Raw genomic sequence first — 20,494 nt, 5'->3', positions numbered from 1 at the left:
AAAAATCATTTTAGAATAAAAATTTTTGAAACTATTTTATTTCAAAATTTGTTTCATATGTTTTTTTTTTGTGTTATTTTTGCTTCAATTTCAATTTATCCATTCTTGGAAGATCTATTTTTGGCATCTATACTATATTTTTAGTTTTGGATTATTTACTGGCCTATATTTTGTCGTTTTTGTACCATATCATCTTTTAACGAAATTGTGGTCTACTCATTTTTTTAAAAAAAATTAACTTAATTATTAGAAAAAAATTAAGTGATTCAAAACATCGTAATAATAACAATAATAATTATTAGAAATTATTATTATTATTATTATTTATCCAAAACAGTGCATACAGGAAAGACATCACACGTCTTCCACTGACTCCAAAAATAATATATTTGCCATCAATATTTGTGGATGTACTATTAAAATCGAAATTACGGTTAATGATATTAGCAGATGTTTATTAAAAAAAAATTATTCATATAGAACTTAAGCTTATTCTTCTTTGAATCATAGATTTAAATATTATTAAAAAAAAAGTGATGTCTTCGGTGACTATTACCATTACATAGATTTTTTTTTTTCCAATTTTATTTAAAAAAAAAAGAACTTTGTCAACATTTAATCTCACTAGGGAAAAAAAACCTTTCAATCTTTCCATGCACACTTTCAAATTGCTGACAAACAATATCTTGTCCTATCTTGTGAACTCAACAAATCCAACCTCCCCTACCAAAAACATTACCATTGCAATGAATGAACATCAATTCATCCTCATCAATCTGGTCTTCACATTTGACTATTTGGTTGCCAACTTGTTTACCTTTCCTCTCTACATTTATATATATAATTCATCTTCAGTGGTGATCAATGAACATGAACTTGAAGAGAACCATCAATGGCTTCTTTCAGCCATCAACTTTCAGGTCAATCTGTTTGTTTTCCTCTTCATTTTCATAGAGTTGTTTCTTAACCTTTTTGCTTGCAAGTGAATCAGATTTTAATGGAGAGTAGCTTTGTTAGGGTTTGACATCACACTTTGTATATTTTTGCAACTCATCATGCATCCATTCATGTGTTAAAATCCAAGGAAAATTGGAGTTTTCTTGAGTTTTTACTCATTTGATTTTCATGTATGTGATTGTAGTTTGTGCTCTGACCTTTTCAATGGTTCATTGTCTTCAATGCTATAAAACCCTAGTTATGTTTATTTCATTGTGAATTTGGATTGGAATATGATTTAACAATGGAATGTGACAAGATAGCAATGTCCAAAAATTCAGCTTGTTGTTCTCTTGAGCATGTTGTTAGTGTTGGAAATTATGGTAGAGGCCGATCTCCGGGGAGGGTTTCCGGTGAGGTGGAGCTGGAAAACACGGAGTTGCAGTTGGCACAGGTGTCGAAGGGAGCTCAGAAATTGAAAGAAATGATTGATTCTTGGTCGAAGGTTCCCAACGTCAATAGAAGATCGAAAGATGTTGCGAGAGATCTTCTCAGAAGTGCAATTGTTCTTCAAGAGTCTTTGTCCATGCTTGCCAAGCTCCAAGAGGCATCGAAGCATATGTCGAAAGTGAAGCGAAATAAGGTGGCAAATGAGGTTGAATTTGAAGAAATTAGTAGTTCCCGGAGATTTTCGATTGATGGAAGCTTGCATAGGTTGCAAGAACCTCGGCTTTCGGTTGATGGATCTTCAAAGGGTTGTGCCGATGAGCTGAGGAAAATCATAGGGGACAGTCTTTTCAGGCAGAATCTCTTGTCTCGCCCTTCCGAAGATGAGATGGCTCAATCAAGTAGATCACTGAGATTTAATCCTGATGATGAATTCAAAGAACCATTTCTGCAAACTAAGAAGGTGAAACAACCGAATTTGATTGCTAAACTTATGGGTCTTGATGAAGTACCTTGTGATGCTATTCAGAGAGAACACGAGAAGAATTTGAGTTCGATGAAGCTTCCTCAGAAGCATCACATTTTTTATACTGAACACCCGAAGATGAGAAAGGCACAAGTGCTGCGGGAAAATACGGATCTGAGGAAGAGAACATTGCAAGACATAATTGAAAGAAGTCAAAGAACGCAACTCAAAGGATTTTTGAGGAATGGCCAAGTTGAAGACACAAGTAACAGTTCAATGGTTTCTAAGTTATCAGCATCGAAACGATATGATGAGTGTTTTAATGAAGATGATGAAGTGCCACCGATTGTCATTGTGAAGCCTGCAAAGCTGAGTAATCGGGAGAAACGAGACGACAAGAGGGAGGAGCCTCAGGTTCAGAAGACTGATACTAAATCAGCTCAATCTATTAAAGAAGAGAAGGTGCTTGGTAAAGGGAGGGTTTTATCGGATAAAACAGCAAGGAAAGAAGCAACGAGTATCGAGAAGACTAAAACCGAATTCTTTCATAAGGTCAAGGAATTAGATGGTAACAAGCAGCAGCAGAAAAAGGAAGCATTTACAAACAATAAAATGTTTGATGATTGGAAAAAACCATCACTGAACACGAAGAAGTTAGAAGTGAAAAATGATATTAAGGTGACTAAAACAGCAAAATCTCTGGCTAAGACCTCAAAAACATCACCTAAGTCAGAAGAGAAAGTAACTACTGCAGTGGCAAAGAATCATCTTCTTTCTTCACAAGCAATTAGACAGCAGAAATATAGTTTGAACAGCATGCCGAAACATATTGTAGAAAACTCCATCAGTTCTCTGAAGGAAAGGAAGAAAACTGCTGCAAACCCAGTTAAAACATCAACCACCACCACCGCCGCCAAAGCAGCTGTGAGTGTCTCCCTTCAATATCACTTCTTAATTCACAGATGCACATTAGTTTGTTAAGAATATGAAATATCATTTAGATTGCACAATCATTTCGTTGTTTGTTTCGCTTAACAGCATTTTTCACAGAAAAATTGCAAGAAGAGAACAGATGGGAAAGAGGTCAAACTTGTACACAGAACTAATATCATTTTGCCTGCTGATAATCAGAAAGCCTACAGCAAAGGTAACCTTACCATTATATTTTTCCTCTAATAAATTGTGATTAATCTCTTTTTTTCCTGGTTTACAGATGACAAAACAGAATACGAAGAAAATCATTGTGAAGCCAAACAAAATCTCATTGCAGAAACAGCAGAAGCTATTCATGTCCCAAAGAAAAACAAACCGATAAGCGATGATATGAAATGCATTCTTTTGACCAGTCAGTCATTCTTCATGCAAGCACAAGAGCTCATCAATTCCAAACACCAACCAATTTATCGGCGGAAAAACATTGAATTTGTTGATACAACCAATGCTAAACTCTTCTTGGATTGTGCAAATGAAGTAATGTCGAGGAAAAGACTCCAAAATGAACTATCAAGACATCCTATGCTGCAAGCTTGCATTTGGAGCCCCACATTGTACCATTCTCTTGATCATTTACTGCAGGAGATCAGCAATGAGTTTGAAAAACTCACTAGTTACAACTCTGCCGATCATTCTGCCACTGCTGAAGATGATGATCTTTATGTCAGATTGGAGAAAGATCTCCAAAACAAGGACATGTTAATTGATTCAATGTGGGATGTTGGTTGGTTGAATTTATGTTGTGTGGAAGAAGTCGACGAAGTTGTTGGCAGGGTAGAGAAGGAAATCATAGATTGGCTCATTGAAGAACTTGTTTTGGAAGTACTATAGTAACTACCGTCTTTTGTTTGCTGAAACTTTGCTGACAATGTTCATCAAGCATCTGCTAACAAATTTACTTTTTTTCCTGCTGATTTAATTCATTTTTTTCAGAGTTATAAAATCAGTTTATTTCATTGTGTAACCAGATTAACAGTTTCTTCTAATTTACTATTCTTTCCCTAAATTAACCGAATGTAATTCTTATGCAAGCAAGGGTGGATATGCAAAAATCCGTACTTTTTTTTGTGTTTTTCATATACACGCCCACAAAACCTCATAATTGCATAGAGAGTAGAAATTCCTAGAAGTTAATATGATATTGTTAGTTATTTTTTCTTGGTAATTAACTCTGCCTATTTTCATGTTTGCTTTGTTGTTGTCAGTTTTGTTCATACTTGTAAGTTTTGTACATTTACCAATTTTTAATAAATTAGTAGTTTATCTTTTTTTTTATTTCATTTAAATACTCTTGTAAGTTATAATAATATTTCCATGTATCCATAAGTCATTTGTTGAATTTTTATTGACAATTTTTTTTTATTCTTTTCTCTCTCTCATTTTTTATTTTTCTTATTAAATTATCATTTTTTTTAATATTCGAATGTTGGACTCCAGAGTCCAGAGCACACATTGTAGACTTTTTATAATATATATATATATATATTTAATTTTTATCCAAAACAAGTCTGACTAATATTGGATTTGGAATTAATTATGCACTTATACAGGGGTGTATATATAAGATTAGCACATAATTTAATAAACATGGTATCTAGGGATTACATTGCAAAAAGTACCAACAACTTCTGATAACTCATCTTCCCTCCTTCAGCACCAGAACCCTCGCTGGCTCGCTCTCATGGAAACCCTCGGTGTTCTCCTCACTGTGCCCATGGACCCATACCTCGAGGAGGAGCTCGATCGCCGCTACAACCTCTTCCGGCTTTGGGAGGCGCCGCTGGAGTCCCGCCGAGACTTCCTCTTCACGCGCGCAGGATCCATCCGCGCTTTGGTCGGCAACACCAATGTTGGGGCTGACGCTGAGACCATCGACGCCCTTCCGAGGCTTGAGATCGTATCCACCTTCAGCGTCGGCCTTGACAAGATCAATCTCGACAAGTGCCGCGAGCGCGGCATCCGGGTTACCAACACTCCCGATGTGCTCACCGATGACGTCGCGGATCTTGCAATAGGGTTGGCGATTGCGGTGCTGAGGAGAATTCCGCAAGTGGATCGGTATGTGAGGGATGGGTCGTGGAAGACGAAAGGGGATTATAAGCTCACCACTAAGGTTTTGAGAATGGTTTCTCTCTTTTTGAGATTTATTTGAGATTTAGTTAGTTTTGATTTTGGTTTTTGGGATTGCATTTCTGCTGAAATTTGAGCGTTGAGATCTCTGCTTCTTCTCAATTTTGCTTAACAAGGGAATCCATCAGAACTGTAATTATAATTCGCACCTAGTCCTTGTGATTTATTTCTCACAATTTGAGCTTTTAATTTATAAAACCACTGGAAGTCTGGAACTAAGTATTTATCTGCCAAGATTGACAAAACGGCTTAGATAGGGAGTTGACAAGTTATCTGCCAAGATTTTTGAAGTAAGAGGGGCTACTTGGAAGATGGTATGCCAACTTTGATCCCGATTGGATTTAGAATTTTGTAGATTAGATGAAATGCTGAACGCAATGGGATGCAAAGTGGCAATAATGTCAATAAGAAGAGAAGTAGAAGATGTAATATAATTGAGAAAGAAGAAGTGTGCTCAGTAATTGAGGCTAAAATCACCCTATAGATATGCTTTAGAGGGATGATTCATTTAGTACAAATGTACAATTAATGGACCTTTTATAGGCATACACTACTAGGTGGACAAAGACGCATTCTTCCCCATTCACTCCCTAACAACAATATCACTAGTAAATACTAAATAGGAAGACTTAGCAACCATTAACAAACCCCCACCATCACTAGTAAGTAGTAACTAAGAAGACTCGGCAACCATTAGACCCACTAACTCTAGTAAGACCCATCACGTGTTGGTGTTGTGATTTTAACACTAAATGATCCTACATCAAATAGGTGAGAGAAAATTCATGTGACTTGGCCTTGGATATGAACATATAAAGTGCCTTTTATGGTGCAAAACCATGATGTTTGGTATAAGACAGGTCAAAGCGGACAATTTCTCACATGGGCTAGGTCAGGTTGTTACAAATGGTATAAGAGCTTGATCCCCTCTGGTAGATTGAGATAGTTCAGTGGTCCCTATTCTGTAATTCTGTAATGTGATCTGTGAGTGGGTTGGTTCATGAAACCTGATATAGGACTGGCCAAGCCAAAGTGGACAATTCCTCACATGAGTTAGGCCGGGTCGTTTACGGAAGCATCAATGAGTGTTAGAATTCAAAACTGATAATGTCGTTATATATCTCATGTTTAATCAAGTTCAAGCTTTTCTTTAATTCTCATGTTATCTTGCTTTACATCACTTCTTTTCATGAATATTTGAAGGTTCAATTTGTGTTGTATACAACAAAGAATATATGGAAAAATAGGTCAAGCATAGGGTTTTGACTAACTTCATCCTATTGATTGATTTAATTTCTTATGTTATGGCTATAACTTTGAGAATCGAGTCCAATGTGTAATTCTTCAACTTTCAAAATCCTTGGAGTAAAGCAATCTTGCAAAATTATTGTTTGCATTGGCTGTTGCTACGTTGCTTGTTGATTTGTTGAATTGCTTTTGAGGGTGATTGCTAAATTCCCGAAGGTTATGGGGTTCTATTCTTCATGCCTATAGGGTTGGATTGATTATTTGATTCCCAAATGCGGTTTATTGATAATTGTATATGAAAGTACATGAATGATAAGTCTAAGTAGGATTTTCACCAACCATTTGACTTTAGAGCACATAAATATGGATGCTATGTAAATAAATTTTATATTTCAGCCAGAAGGAACCTCCTGTGTTGTGATGCAATTGAAATCTCGTCCATGGTCTCACCTGATGGAGTGTTACTCACCACTATGGAAGCTTTGAGTGTTATGATCCACCAAAGTTTATAAGGTAAAACTGAGAGGATGAAGAAAGTATGTTTAGTTGAATTTGGATGTCATTTGAGAATTGTTTTTGATCAGTGATAAACTTCTCTCTCTGCCATGTGAGTGTATTACTATATTTAGCACTTTTACACTAAACGGTTGTCCAGAACTTTGAATCATTTTGCAGTGGCATGGACAAACTTATGGCAATTGGCAATCTGCTAAGTTCTTACCCTGTAATTCGAACACATTGTTGAACATCTTTTGGTGTTCATCCATGTATCCCTTGTCCTGTCATAATCTTTTATTTCTGTTCTCTAGTTTTTACACTTCAATACTGGCATATTGCTGCATTTAGGTGATAACTTGCAGGAGGCAAGGCAACTACTTAGTTTGATATGTGATTTAAGGAAATACGAAACATACGCTGCTTTAGTTTGTTCCATGATTAAGTTTGTGTGAGAATTTCCTTAACTTGGCTAGCGTGGCAAGTTATTTTTGGTACTATGCTAGTTTGGAAGATTAATTTTCTTGTTTCTTAAAGCCCGTTTTTTGTTTTAAACTATTCTTCCTTTAGTTTCAAGTTAATGCTGAAATGTTGTGATATATTGGACAGAATTGACGGTTGAATCATCCTGTAAGTTTTTCATAACATGGAATCCACTTCTGTGGTGAACTCTAGTCCTATGGGTTGCCACCATTCCCTGTGAGGAGTTGAATGCTGCTGGAAACAAAACTTAAACTTTTGATTCCTCACTTGTATGTCTTACTGACTCAACAAACCCATATGTGGTTGATTCTACCTGTAGGTTCCTGGCTCAAACATATGTCCCTGCTCCCCCATTAACAATTGGTGGCAAATAAAATCCTTCTTTTCTGTATTTCCAGCCAGGGTTAATGTTGTGGTAGCTTCAAAGTGGCATCATGCATTTCTGTTGAAATATGAGTGAGCATGCATGTCAAAGGGATAGCTGTGTGACAATACCCAAACAGAATTATGGTAAAATTTGCTTAGTTTTGAGAGGACAAGAAATCTCCTGCAATTATTTTAGAGAAAAAATCACACAAACTTCACCTTTTTTTTTTCTTGTATGCAGCTAAAGAATTTCTGTATGAAACATTACACTTCAAACATTGGAAAGCTCTCATTATTTTCCTTTTTCCTGCTTACAGCTAAGTGGTAAAACAGTTGGTATAATCGGGTTGGGCAGAATCGGCATGGCTATTGCCAAAAGAGCAGAGGCATTTGGGTGCCCTATCATCTACCACTCCAGATCAGAGAAGCCGGACACAAACTACAAATATTATTCGAATGTTCTTGACTTAGCAGCTAACTGTGAGGTGCTCATTGTAGCATGCTCACTAACACCTGAAACTCGCCACATTGTTAATCGCAAGATCATGGACGCACTCGGCCCAAAGGGTGTGTTGATAAACATTGGCCGTGGTCTGCATGTGGATGAGTCTGAGCTCGTTAAAGCACTAGTTCAGGGTCGTTTGGGAGGTGCTGGAATTGATGTGTTTGAACACGAGCCTCATGTCCCTCAGGAGCTGTTTGGCCTAGACAATGTAGTTTTGGTTCCTCATGTGGGAAGTGACACCATGGAAACTTGCAAAGCAATGGCAGACCTTGTCCTTCAAAATCTCGAAGCCCATTTTTCATGCAAACTTCTCCTAACTCCTGTTCTTTAATCACACAGATATCGTCTAATGTTATCGATGTGTATAAATTCTTTGGCAGGTAATGCCCTATCTCTGTGTTCTACCACAATGACACTGCTGTTTGTGTACTAAGGTAATTGTCAAATCCCTTTGCAGGAAGTTACTGATCTTCATATTGATGCAATGAAGCTGTTGTTTATATCTCTGAAGTTTTCACAGGTGAGAATAGTCAAATCCTTCTAATCTTATATATATGTTTATCTTTGTATTTTTGTATCTTAATATAATGTTATAAGCGTCTTCTGTTGTAAGCATTCCTCTTATAACATTAGCCTATTTCTTTATTCTTGTGGTGACCCATATATAAAATTAATCTAGTTTGTATTTTTAATTTCTAATAACTAGCACTGAGAATGTGATGAAGTCTTTTTGAATGCCGTTCATTGTGTTCATAGCTACAATATCGGGTTTATTGTTTTTATTTTTATTTTTGATCATGGATACTTGTAAAATTAAAAAATTTCTAATTATCTCACCAAATGATTCAGTATTTAGATTTTCTTGTGAGCAATTTGTAATTTATTATTATTATTATTATTATTATTACAAATGCAACAAGCTCTGTCAAGGACCATGCGCATGGTCCGAGAATTAAATGTCCAACACTTGAGTTTTGAATTACAAATCTAAACCTATAACTGGTGAGATTAATGCAGCTGGGTATAAATTTTTTGGCACAATTTGTAATTTATTAGCAGATAAGAAAATCTGATTTTTTCTGTAAATAAAAAAGTGAGTTTTGCATATATATATATAAACCCTTCTGAAAACGTCTAATTGGGCATATACCTCTTTAAAACCACAATGACATTTTTGCCACTTTAAAAACACAAATATTTAATTGTAATCATGTGTAAAAAACAACTGAAGTTTTTCAAAACAATGAATATGTTATTTTTTTTTTTTATAAATTAACGATAAATATTTTTTATTTTTTTGCATTGTGAATATGTTATTTTCCTCTCACTTTTATCTATCATAATAATATAAGGAAAAAAAAATCATAGCAAAACAATATATTTTTTTTATAAAATTTCACTTGACTTTTATTTAACCGTATATATATACACACAAGTATAAATTTTTGGATATATATATATATACAAGCACATATAAATTTCCCTATTGTACCTTTTGCCACGTCAGCATAAGATGCTGCACGAACCGCCAAAACTGCCGGTTCACTGAACGGCAGTACGTCAGCTGTGCCATACAGCATTCCAAACAGCATTTCCAGCGAACCAAATAATGCCACGTGTAATCCACTCATTTCATCCAAACGATATATATCCTCATCCCTCCCTCCCCGAACCATCGAAGACCAACCCTTCGCCTCCAATGGAAACCCTCGGCGTTCTCCTCACCTTCCCTATGAATCCATACCTCGAGGAGGAGCTCGATCGCCGCTGCAACCTCTTCCGGCTATGGGAGTCGCCGCCGGAGTCCCGCTGTGAGTTCCTCCGCGCACACGCTGGCTCGATCCGTGCCGTGGTTGGCAACGCAACCTGCGGCGCTGACGCCGATACCATTGATGCTCTCCCGAAGCTCGAGATCATCTCTTCCTTCAGCGTCGGCCTTGACAAGATCGATCTTGAGAAGTGCCGCCAGCGCGGCATCCGGGTCACCAACACTCCCGATGTTCTCACTGAGGACACTGCCGATCTTGCGATTGGGCTGGCGATTGCCGTGTTGAGGAGGATCCCGCAAGCCGATCGGTACGTGAGGAGTGGGTCATGGAAGTCCAAAGGGGATTACAAGCTCACCAATAAGGTTTTGTGAATCTATTTCTTCTCGATTTTTAGGGTTCTTATGAATTCCTTTCGTCCTGATTTTTCATCTGAAGTGACATTTTTTGGTATTAATTGTTCTGTTTGATTGAAGATTTGAAAGCCGCTTGTGAATTGTGATTTTGCCAATCTTTTGCTCTGTTTCTTTGTGTCCTGAGTCTTGAACACACTAAAGTTTTTTTTTTATTGTAGTTTTTTATCTGAAACTAATGATGTTTTGTATGTTTTTTCTTGTTTGGTTGAGAAATTGAGAAAAGTTTCATCTGTTGCATATCTTGATATTTTGAAATTACATGTCTTGATTTTCTGGAACTCAGAAAATATGTGGATCATTTTAGTTAAAAAGGTTTTTTTTTGTTCTTCTGAATACATTAAATCAACATGCTTAGTTTTTTCTCTCTGAAAATCATGGTATCATGCATGTATTTCTTGTATATTTTGAGGAATTAAGATTTTTTTTTGTTATTTTGCATGCATTGATTTTCAAATTACTTGTTTAGATTTTCTGGAAGTTAGAGAATATTTAAATGTTAATAGTAGCAAGAGATTTTTTTTTCTTAGAGAAGTTCCAGCTGTGGAGCATCGAGATAAAGTTGGATAATAACAAAAGAAAGAAACTTTATATTTCGTTTGCCAAGCTTCCTACTGAGGTTTAATTTTGTACTTAGTCCAGTTATTTAAGTCGTTACTTGGTTATAGAAATGCCCATTCTCATTCCTGAATTGCAACTAGGTAAACATTTCTTGTTTTAACTTTTAACATTTGGATGTATAAAGAAAAAAAACCTCCTTCCCTGTTATTACCATCTTGTTATGTATATGCTATTTATTTTCTATGTGGGTAGAGGATTTTGTTACATGTAGTGCATGATTGATTGAAGGAACATAGCATAATAGAGAAACGGCTCAACGAGGATGTTTATGAAATTTTACAGCTCTGAGAATTTACTTCAAACATGCTTCTTATTAGTTTATTGTCCTATGGGAACCATCTGGTCTACTACTCTATTGAATGCAGCACCTTTTCATTGTTTGCTGAAAAAAAATAGTTTGATATGTAAATTGAATCCGTGACTTATGATTAGTATTTGCAACTTGTCCTTGTAATTTCATCGCACTCAATTTCTACCAATAGAGGCAAAATTGACCTTTTATCTGAAATTTTGAGAAAATTTCTTTGTTATTTATGCAATTCAAAACACATGTTTTTCATTTGAGTTTTGTCGGAACTAATGTTAGAGACTTCCTTTATCAGAAACCTACATGGATTTCATCTCTTGCAGAGTGCATTCAAGTTTTCATGTACCTGCTTTTGAGATAAAACCATACTCACTTCGCTCATTACTTGTGTATTAATGCTCTTCCATGTTGCTTAATTTTGCCTAAATGTTTGTACTAAACATCTAATTGAAAACCTCATAACATCTGAAAAACTTATTATGTTTTTTTCTCTACTTGTAGTTCAGTGGTAAGACTGTGGGCATAATTGGACTTGGCAGAATTGGCATGGCTGTTGCCAAAAGAGCAGAGGCATTTGACTGCCCGATCAGTTACCACTCAAGATCTGAGAAACCTGGTACAAACTACAAGTACTACTCAACTGTTGTCGACTTAGCAGCCAACTGTCAAGTGCTCGTAGTAGCATGCGCATTAACGCCTGAAACCCGCCACATTGTCAACCGTGAAGTTATGGATGCGCTCGGCCCAAAGGGTGTGCTGATCAACATTGGCCGTGGACCACATGTGGATGAGGCCGAGCTTGTTAAAGCACTGGTTGAGGGTCGATTGGGAGGCGCTGGAATTGATGTGTTTGAGCAGGAGCCTCATGTCCCCGAGGAACTGTTTGATCTGGAAAATGTTGTGCTGTTGCCTCACGTTGGCAGTGGCACAGTAGAAACTCGCAAAGCAATGGCCGATCTTGTCCTTGGAAACCTAGAGGCGCATTGTACAAACAAACCACTGTTGACCCCTGTAATTTAATCAAATCTTGTGGCATTATCATTTTCTATTTGCATTTATGCCAAGAATGCAGCATTCGGGGGTCACCTGTTCTTCTGTTGGAAGTTGCAGAACTCAGTTTCTATGAAATAACATGTTTCTTGATGTGTGGGTATCTTTGTTGAAGATTGTTGATTCAAAATTTGGGATGTTACTGATTGTGTTGAATGTTCAATTACAGCAAGTAAATTAGAGATATACGGTAAAGCATGGATGATTATATGATCCCGATCAGCATAATTTTATCAATTAACATAGTACGATATCTGCGTGCAGATCATCTTAATAGCATGAACATGTCACACAAGCATTGAATAAGATCTTTTCACCAATATGGCAGTGTAGAGGCTAGTTCAAAATACATTGAGGGAGATGGGGTTGAAGCCAACATACACTTTTTATTATTATTATTTTTTTGACAAAGGAGCAGCAAAGTTAAATAGCTACAATGAAGGACAAAAATAACAAACTAGGAAGAAAAAAACCCCCACACTCCTGTGCAAGGCCTTCTTGGAAGATGCAGTCCAGTTTTAGATTGATTTTTTTCTTCGCCATGTTCAAGAGGAGCTCCAAGTGCAGCTACTCCCACTTGAAAGCTATTCTCCATAACTGTTGATAGAGCCTCCACCAAAATGATACTATTAATATTGACAAAATAGCAAAACCCAGCCCAATGATTAGAACAGTAAGAGTCAGGAACCAGTTTAGCTAGTTTGTTCCAATCCAAATGTCTACCCAAAAAGAGTTTAAGATCATCACAATTCAAAACCTTCCCTTGATATATAATTCAGAGATGCTCAAGGATTCAATTAAAGGCAGCATTTTTTTATGTAGGTAAGGTTTAAGAACTGAAGGAATATTAAAACACTACGGATCCCTCCACAAATTAGATGTTTCAACGCCACACACATGGATCCAATCTACAATGGTTTCAGTTAAAATGGAGTGGAAGCTATTACAATTACTACCCTTGCCTAATTACTACCCTTGCCTCATGTTGTCCTGTAGCACTGTTATTGTTTACATATACTGTGCGGTCTTAATGCAGACCACAAGGATCTCGTATGGCTCTTTGCTAAGTCTACGTGGTCTCTATGCGTTGTATGACTTTTTTAAACTAATACAACTCTTGCAAATACAAAAAATGATCCCTCTTTATGATTTAGATAGGGATAATGAGAAATAAACTAATTAATGCAAACAATCGATGCACCACACCGAATTATAATATTAAAAACCTTTCAATCCGAGAGAAAAACTACGGGACTCTTTAGAACCACTTCAAATGTTTCCACCATATCAACTACGGGGTAGCAAAGATTTCTGTTAGTTCCGCCGGTGTGGTTTGTGGGTTTTAGGGAACACTCAAGCACTCATAGAAATCTCACACAAACCAACAAAGAAAGAGACACACGATATTGGTAACCCAGTTCGGCGTCACCTCGCCTACGTCTGGGGGGCCAAGCCCGGAGATAAACAATCCACTAAAAGAGGTAAAAATAGATGAGTACAAACACTTGCCACTCACACTCTCAACAATAAAGATCACTACCTCTCTAGATTGTGCGGTGCTCACACTCTCCTCCAAGAGTCACCCAAGAGTCACACCTACAATCTACGAGCAAGGTAGCTTATATAGAGGTCTCAACGTCCCAAATATAGCACATGCCTCTTTTTAGAATCTCCATGACTACTAATTTAAAAACACTCGCCAAAAATTAGTCATTTGCTGACTCCTGTTGTAACATAAGTTGCAACATGGCCCTGACTGCTGACTTGACTGAGTTCTGGTTACGTTGCGGATGACCTCAAGACCCATCAACCTCCCGGTCATGCTTAGTCCGAGTCGATGCGACCCAAATCTCCCGATCCCGATTGCCAGGAACTAGCCTACCTCCTCGGGTTCCTCATCACGCGATCCCTCGCAAAGGGCGCACGTCCTTGTGCGTCTTCATGAAACTTGCTAAACTTAGTCTTCAATCTACCTAAATTTGGTCTTCAAAGATTCTTCAAACTTGATCTTGATTCACCAAAGTTTGGTCCTCAAATCTTGCCTTCGATAGACTTCGATCAATCTTCATCAAGGATTCTTCAAATCATATCTTCAATTAGTCTTCGTTCATACCATGAATAGATCTTTCTTTAATTAAGCTCCACCATATTTAGTCTTCAATCATATCTCTCTAAGTATGGTCTTGATATGATCTTGTCTTCATGTTTCCAAGAATAATTCCACCAAGATCTTCAAGATAGCTTCAGCATGATCTTCAAGATATTTGGCCCCATGTTGTAGACATACTAAAAATAACTCCACCAAGATCTTCAAGATGTTTGCCTTGCACTCCAAGTCTTCTTGCTATGTCACCATGTTTGTCACGTCATCAATTATGCCTTGTCACCATGGTTTGCCACGTCACTTGAGTCTAGGGTGTCAAATCATGCCAATAAATAGTGCGGTTGCACTAACAATCTCCCTCTTTGGCATAATTTGACACAACTGCTTCTGCACCCAGACTGACTCTTGTTACAACATTACATTACAACACCGACACGGACACGAGACTAAAGCCCGACAATGTTACAACTTCCAGGTACAACATCAACTTGAGAACAGAAACTAGGACTGACATAAGATATCATCTAGTGCTTACAAAATACTTGAGAAAATATTACAAAAGCGCAACTAGTGAGACAAAAAAATACAATGAGCCCGACAAACATAACGAGTGTTCGACACAATAAGACTAAATGTTCAAATGCCCAAGAAATGAAAAAAACACATAACTAGTCAGTCTGGTGCAAGCACACTTCTCCCCCTTTGTGACATAATTGATGCCGAAGTCTTCATGAGCTAGTTGCAAGCTTTTGTTATACCATCTTCGACAACTCCCCTATCTTCGGGTTTCCTGGTCTTCATCTCCCCCTGAGTCGTGGCCATCGTCTTCTCTCTTCTTCTTATTCTCAAGAATTTCTAGGCGAGATAGAATCTTCTACTTCTGTCGGGCAATGATGAACAATTCTGCAGATAATGCTCGTTGCCTCCTTTCCACATCTTCTAATTGCTCTTTCAACATCTTCTCATATTCTTCTTCTACCAAAAGATTTGCCTCTTCTTCATCTTCAGGCATTGATGGTGGAGACACCCTTCTTACAGGTAAATCAATCTTCTTACACAGGGTGAGCGACCCGAGAAATTTTTCGACTTCTTCACTGCTGTGATCTGTTTCTCCCTTCACGAGTTGTACTCCATGTTGTAACAAATCTTGTGACGGTCAGCGGGATACCCAAGTGATGTTGAGGGGCTTGTGCGATCGACTTCTTTCACAATATTTTTGGAAGATCGGCCTTCCCAGTTGAACTTCTTCCCGGTTCAATAGCAAACAACAATAGAGCAAGCTCCTTCACTATCTTTGGAATTGTGCGAGTGGTAACCAATCTCGAATGCCAAGTCTAAAGCAGAACATTGTACTTGGTCGTGAGGGTGGATCTTTGGGAGTCTTGTTTCTACTCCCCATGACTCCGTTCTTCCTCCAGTGATCTCTTTCAGAACTTCTTCATTCAACTCAAGCCCTTCTTCAAAGTTTTCTTTCACTTCTGGTTTAAACTCCAAGAATCTGTTCAGACAGGCGGGAGTAAATGGAATCCACTTACCTCGAACATAAACTCTAGTAATGCCTTTGTCAGATGGTAGCAAATTACTGTAAAACTCTTGGACCAATGACAAACTGTAGCTTTCTGGAAATGTTGCAGACTTGTATAAACTTCTTTGTTGCAGCAGCTCAGTTAACCCATACTTCTCAAAAGCTCCTTCATCAATCAACCTTTCAACCACAATACCTCTCTCTTCAACTGATTCAAACTTCTTCTTGGATGCTTTGTCATGAAATCTGTCTTCATCACTGTCTTTTGCCTGTTGGGTTGCTTTCTTCTTCTTTTTTTTCTTAGAACTTGCTGATGGTTTCTCCCCCTGTTTTGCTACTTCAGTGCACCTTCTCTTGTGCCTAGGGGAAGCTTCTACTTCGGGATCAGAGAAAGACTTTCTTTTGAACTTGCTAACCTTCTCCTTTTTCTGGATTTTCTTTCTTGACTGGGCCTTCTTTTCAGACACTACTTTCTTCCCTTTAGCAATCTGGGCAACACGGTCTTTGAGTGGGATCTCATCAGAACTATGTGAACTTTATGATGTTGCAGGAGTTGTTGTAACTTGTGTAGTGATATGGTCAGTATCTATAGCTGCTTCAGCATGTCGGTGTAGATCACCCAGAAGTTCACTTAGAATAGTAGCAGCCTCTTCTTCAGCATTAGTGGGAGCATCCGTGCTTCTTTCTCCAGCGGTTTCTTACGCTTGTGCTCGATGCGCTTCTTTTTCTCGCGACATCTTCATCCCTAGCACTGTTGCTCTTACGAACCTTCTCCCTCTTTGGAATAGTAGTGGAGTCCTCCTGTTCATCTTCATCTGCTCTCTGAACATAAGCACCTGGAAAAGACTCACGAACCCATCTCAAGAGATCATCTCATCTTTGACACTCGAAGGCAAATCTTGAGACGATGTTCCCGCTTCTCTTACTTCAGCATCCTGAGAAGAAACATAAGGGACAATCGCTTTCCCAAAATCTTCTGATTCTTCTCTCCTTGGTGGGCTTCCTCCGAATCGGTCCCTCTCATCCTTACTTCCGCAATTCGAGCTGACAATTTCTTGTGGGGATCGGTGGAGCACGGCGGGCCATCCTCTTTGTCCTCATCTTTTTCTTCTCTGTCTTCGCCTTCTCCTTTGCTTACTTCGATTTTTAAAAACAATTTTTTTGGAAACAAATTGGGATATTAGGGTTTTTATGTCCCCATTAATTAGTTATAACTTCCAAGGCACCTTTTCAAAAAAAAATCTCTTTTCAAAAAAATAATCCCTCTCCTTTTTTTGAATTTTTTTTTTTTTCCCTCCTTTTTTTATTTCCTAACTTTGAGAGACATCAAGAGATTTTTCACTCCTTGGAGTGTTTTTGCTTATTGACTTCATAGGACCTCGGTTAACATATTGATTGTTGTACCATAATGTTGTACCTGTCTGATTTATCACCATCTTCAAACCTGAATTGGAGGACTCTTCTTCTTCTCTTGGTACTTCACCTTTTCGAATCCACAATTTTTTTATTACAATAGTCTTCCCTATGACTTTTCTTTTAATGATTGCTTCTTCATGTCCAATTATTCTTCCACTTTTCAAGTCTTCTTTCAATTTGTTGCACTTGGGTCTTATGTGGCCAGTTTCTCCACAATGAAAGCATGTAGGCACTTCACTTTTTGGTTCTTCCCTTGCTTTGACTTGTTTTTTTCTTTAATGTTTTTGTTGGGCGATTGACTTGACAAACACAACTCCCGAATCTTCTGTCTTGACACTTGAGCTTTCTCTAATATACCCAATACCATGTCGGGCTTTACTAGTTCTTCCAAGTCGATAGAATCTCGTCAAGCTTGGCGTGACCCTTATTCATGGAGTCTAAGGTCTTCTCGAGCATTGAGCAGACTTTTTCTTTACATATACTCAACTCTTCCTCCAAGCGTTGGTTTTTGCAACATCATATCATTAAATCTGTTCATTATGAGTTTATAGCTTGTGAGAAGATCATTTTTACTGTTACCTCATTGTACTCACTCGTCGGTTTCAGTGGATGTTATAGGCGATGTTGCAACATATTACGCAGCGAGGCGTGGATCCATTCATCACGAGCATGAAAGGGACGTATGATGGTTGCTCGAGACTTCCTTCGTCGTCTTCTTCGATTGCTACCATCCGAGTCATCACTCCATCTAGCATTCGGTGATTTTTCCTTTCTTTTACGAGAGTATTAACACAATCGGCTTGATAGTGCCCAAAGCCTCCACATTCTCTACACTTGATCTTCATGAGGGCGATCTTCAATTTCTTCCTTTTTGTGATGATCTTCGACTTCTTCCTTTTCTTTATTTAGACCATCTTTTCTTTGAAATTTCTTGTCTTGTGTCTTGTATCTTCGAGCATGTCATGCATCTTTCTTGACAAAGAAAACAATTTCTCTATCCTCTTCGTCTTCATCTTACGTTATATACGACTGTTGTAACTCCTTACATTTTTATTGCTTCAACCTTCAAGGCTATATCTTCTATTCTTCTTTCGGGATTAAGGTTCATCTCATATGCTTGCAAAGACCCCATCGACTCATCCGGTTTCATAATTGAAATATCTCTTGCTTCTTCTATTGTCGAGATTTTTTTGCATCAAATCTTCTTGGGAGTGATCTAAGAGTCTTCGGGACTAGCTTTTTATCCGAGTACTCCTTGCCGAGATTTGGTAGGCTTGATTTTGCAATGTCCATCAATTTAGCATTGAACATGGCTATCGTTTCATCTTCTCCCATCCACGAGATTTTTCGAACATAGTTGTTAACATTTGAAGTTTGGATTCTCTTACCAAGTTGGTACCTTCATGTATGGTTTGAAGAATCTCCCAAGCTTTCTTGGCACACTCACATGTTGCAATATACTTGAACTGGTTCTCATCAACTCCTCCAAAGATTGCATGGAGAGCTTTCCCATTGGCATTAGCTTTGCGCATGTCTTCGACACTCCAACTGCTTTTCTTCTTCATGATCACGTTCCTGTCTTCATCAACTAGAGTAGGAGGAGACCATCCTTCTTCTACGGCAATCCATGCACTCTCATCTATGGATTTAATAAACGCCTTCATGCGTGCCTTCCAAAATGGATAGTTGGATCCATTTAGCAACGGTGATCGTGTGACGGAAACCAAAGTGAAAATGGTGACCAAGGCTCTGATACCACTTGTTAGTTCCGCCGGTGTGGTTTGTGGATTTTAGGGAACACTCAAGCACTCATAGAAATCTCACACAAACCAACAAAGAAAGAGACACACGATATTGGTAACCCAGTTCGGCGTCACCTCGCCTACGTCTGGGGGGCCAAGCCCGGAGATAAACAATCCACTAAAAGAGGTAAAAATAGATGAGTACAAACACTTGCCACTCACGCTCTCAACAATAAAGATCACTACCCTCTCTAGATTGTGCGGTGCTCACACTCTCCTCCAAGAGTCACCCAAGAGTCACACCCTACAATCTCGAGCAAGGTAGCTTATATAGACGTCTCAGCGTCCCAAATATAGCACATGCCTCTTTTAGAATCTCCGCTGACTACTAATTTAAAAAAACACCTTAAAATTAGTGCATTGCGACTCTGTTGTAACATAAGTTGCAACATGTTTACTGATCTAGCGACTTGGTCGAGTTACAGTTACGTTGCGGATGACCTCAAGACCCATCAACCTCCCTGGTCATGCTTAGTCCGAGTCGATGCGACCCAAATCTCCCGATCCCGACTGCCGGCAACTAGCCTACCTCCTCAGTTCCTCATCACGCAGTCCCCTCGCAAGGGGCGCACGTCCTTGTGCGTCTTCATGAAACTTGCTAAACTTAGTCTTCAATCTACCTAAATTTGGTCTTCAAAGATTCTTCAAACTTGATCTTCAATTCACCAAAGTTTGGTCCTCAAATCTTGCCTTCAATAGACTTCAATCAATCTTCATCAAGGATTCTTCAAATCATATCTTCAATTAGTCTTCGTTCATACCATGAATAGATCTTTCTTTAATTAAGCTCCACCATATTTAGTCTTCAATCATATCTCTCTAAGTATGGTCTTGATATGATCTTGTCTTCATGTTTCCAAGAATAATTCCACCAAGATCTTCAAGATAGCTTCACCATGATCTTCAAGATATTTGGCCCCATGTTGTAGACATACTAAAAATAACTCCACCAAGATCTTCAAGATGTTTGCCTTGCACTCCAAGTCTTCTTGCCATGTCACCATGTTTGCCACGTCATCAATTATGCCTTGTCACCATGGTTGCCACGTCACTTGGTCTAGGTGTCAAATCATGCCAATAAATAGTGCGGTTGCACTAACAATTTCTCTTTAACAAATTAGAAGTATACAAATACAATGACAAGAGTTGTCAACAAGAGACTCTCAATAACACAAATACACAAATACATCATCATCATACAAAAAAGATGGATAATAATAACTTCAAAGAGAGATTAAAAGAGATCAAATAGATAGATTAGGAGATTTTCTTATTATTATAAAAATGTACTACCCAAAGGATAGGCGAAATCCAGAATTAAATATCTTCTAATCTTCTTCCAATCACAAATCCTAACCCCTTCCTCTTCTTCTCCTTGCATTTTTTCTTTTTTCCATTTTTCTACAGTACTCTTCATCTTC

The 20,494-nt window shown here is 38.1% G+C and overlaps 3 protein-coding genes across 6 annotated transcripts; all 3 read left to right on the top strand.

The window, feature by feature from the left end:
* The first annotated feature begins 672 nt into the window (after nt 1-672).
* Nucleotides 673-3,748, top strand: LOC120281356. 4 transcript variants are annotated; one of them, XM_039288200.1, is made up of 4 exons: nt 673-920; nt 1,278-2,773; nt 2,888-2,996; nt 3,063-3,748. In XM_039288200.1, exons 1-4 carry the CDS (start codon nt 893-895, stop codon nt 3,671-3,673), a joined length of 2,244 nt encoding a protein of 747 aa, XP_039144134.1. In that variant the 5' UTR covers nt 673-892; the 3' UTR covers nt 3,674-3,748. The 4 variants fall into 4 exon arrangements, with proteins under 4 accessions (XP_039144134.1, XP_039144135.1, XP_039144132.1 ...); XM_039288201.1 differs by having other exon boundaries at nt 992-2,773; nt 2,900-2,996; XM_039288198.1 differs by having other exon boundaries at nt 992-2,773.
* Nucleotides 3,749-4,468: 720 nt separating this feature from the next.
* LOC120281387 (glyoxylate/hydroxypyruvate/pyruvate reductase 2KGR-like) lies at nt 4,469-8,804 on the top strand. The gene is made up of 3 exons (XM_039288231.1): nt 4,469-4,955; nt 7,882-8,449; nt 8,527-8,804. The coding sequence occupies exons 1-2, from the start codon at nt 4,524-4,526 to the stop codon at nt 8,398-8,400; spliced, it is 951 nt and encodes a 316-aa protein (XP_039144165.1). The 5' UTR covers nt 4,469-4,523; the 3' UTR covers nt 8,401-8,449; nt 8,527-8,804.
* Nucleotides 8,805-9,753: 949 nt separating this feature from the next.
* LOC120280663 (glyoxylate/hydroxypyruvate/pyruvate reductase 2KGR-like) lies at nt 9,754-12,340 on the top strand. Its single transcript, XM_039287579.1, has 2 exons — nt 9,754-10,200; nt 11,678-12,340. Exons 1-2 carry the CDS (start codon nt 9,769-9,771, stop codon nt 12,194-12,196), a joined length of 951 nt encoding a protein of 316 aa, XP_039143513.1. The 5' UTR covers nt 9,754-9,768; the 3' UTR covers nt 12,197-12,340.
* Nucleotides 12,341-20,494: the final 8,154 nt, after the last annotated feature.

The sequence above is a fragment of the Dioscorea cayenensis genome, chromosome 17 (assembly GCF_009730915.1).
Source record: "Dioscorea cayenensis subsp. rotundata cultivar TDr96_F1 chromosome 17, TDr96_F1_v2_PseudoChromosome.rev07_lg8_w22 25.fasta, whole genome shotgun sequence".
Lineage (NCBI taxonomy): Eukaryota > Viridiplantae > Streptophyta > Magnoliopsida > Dioscoreales > Dioscoreaceae > Dioscorea > Dioscorea cayenensis.
The sequence above is the reverse complement of the archived record's forward strand: the minus strand, read 5'-3'. Positions and strand labels throughout refer to the sequence as shown.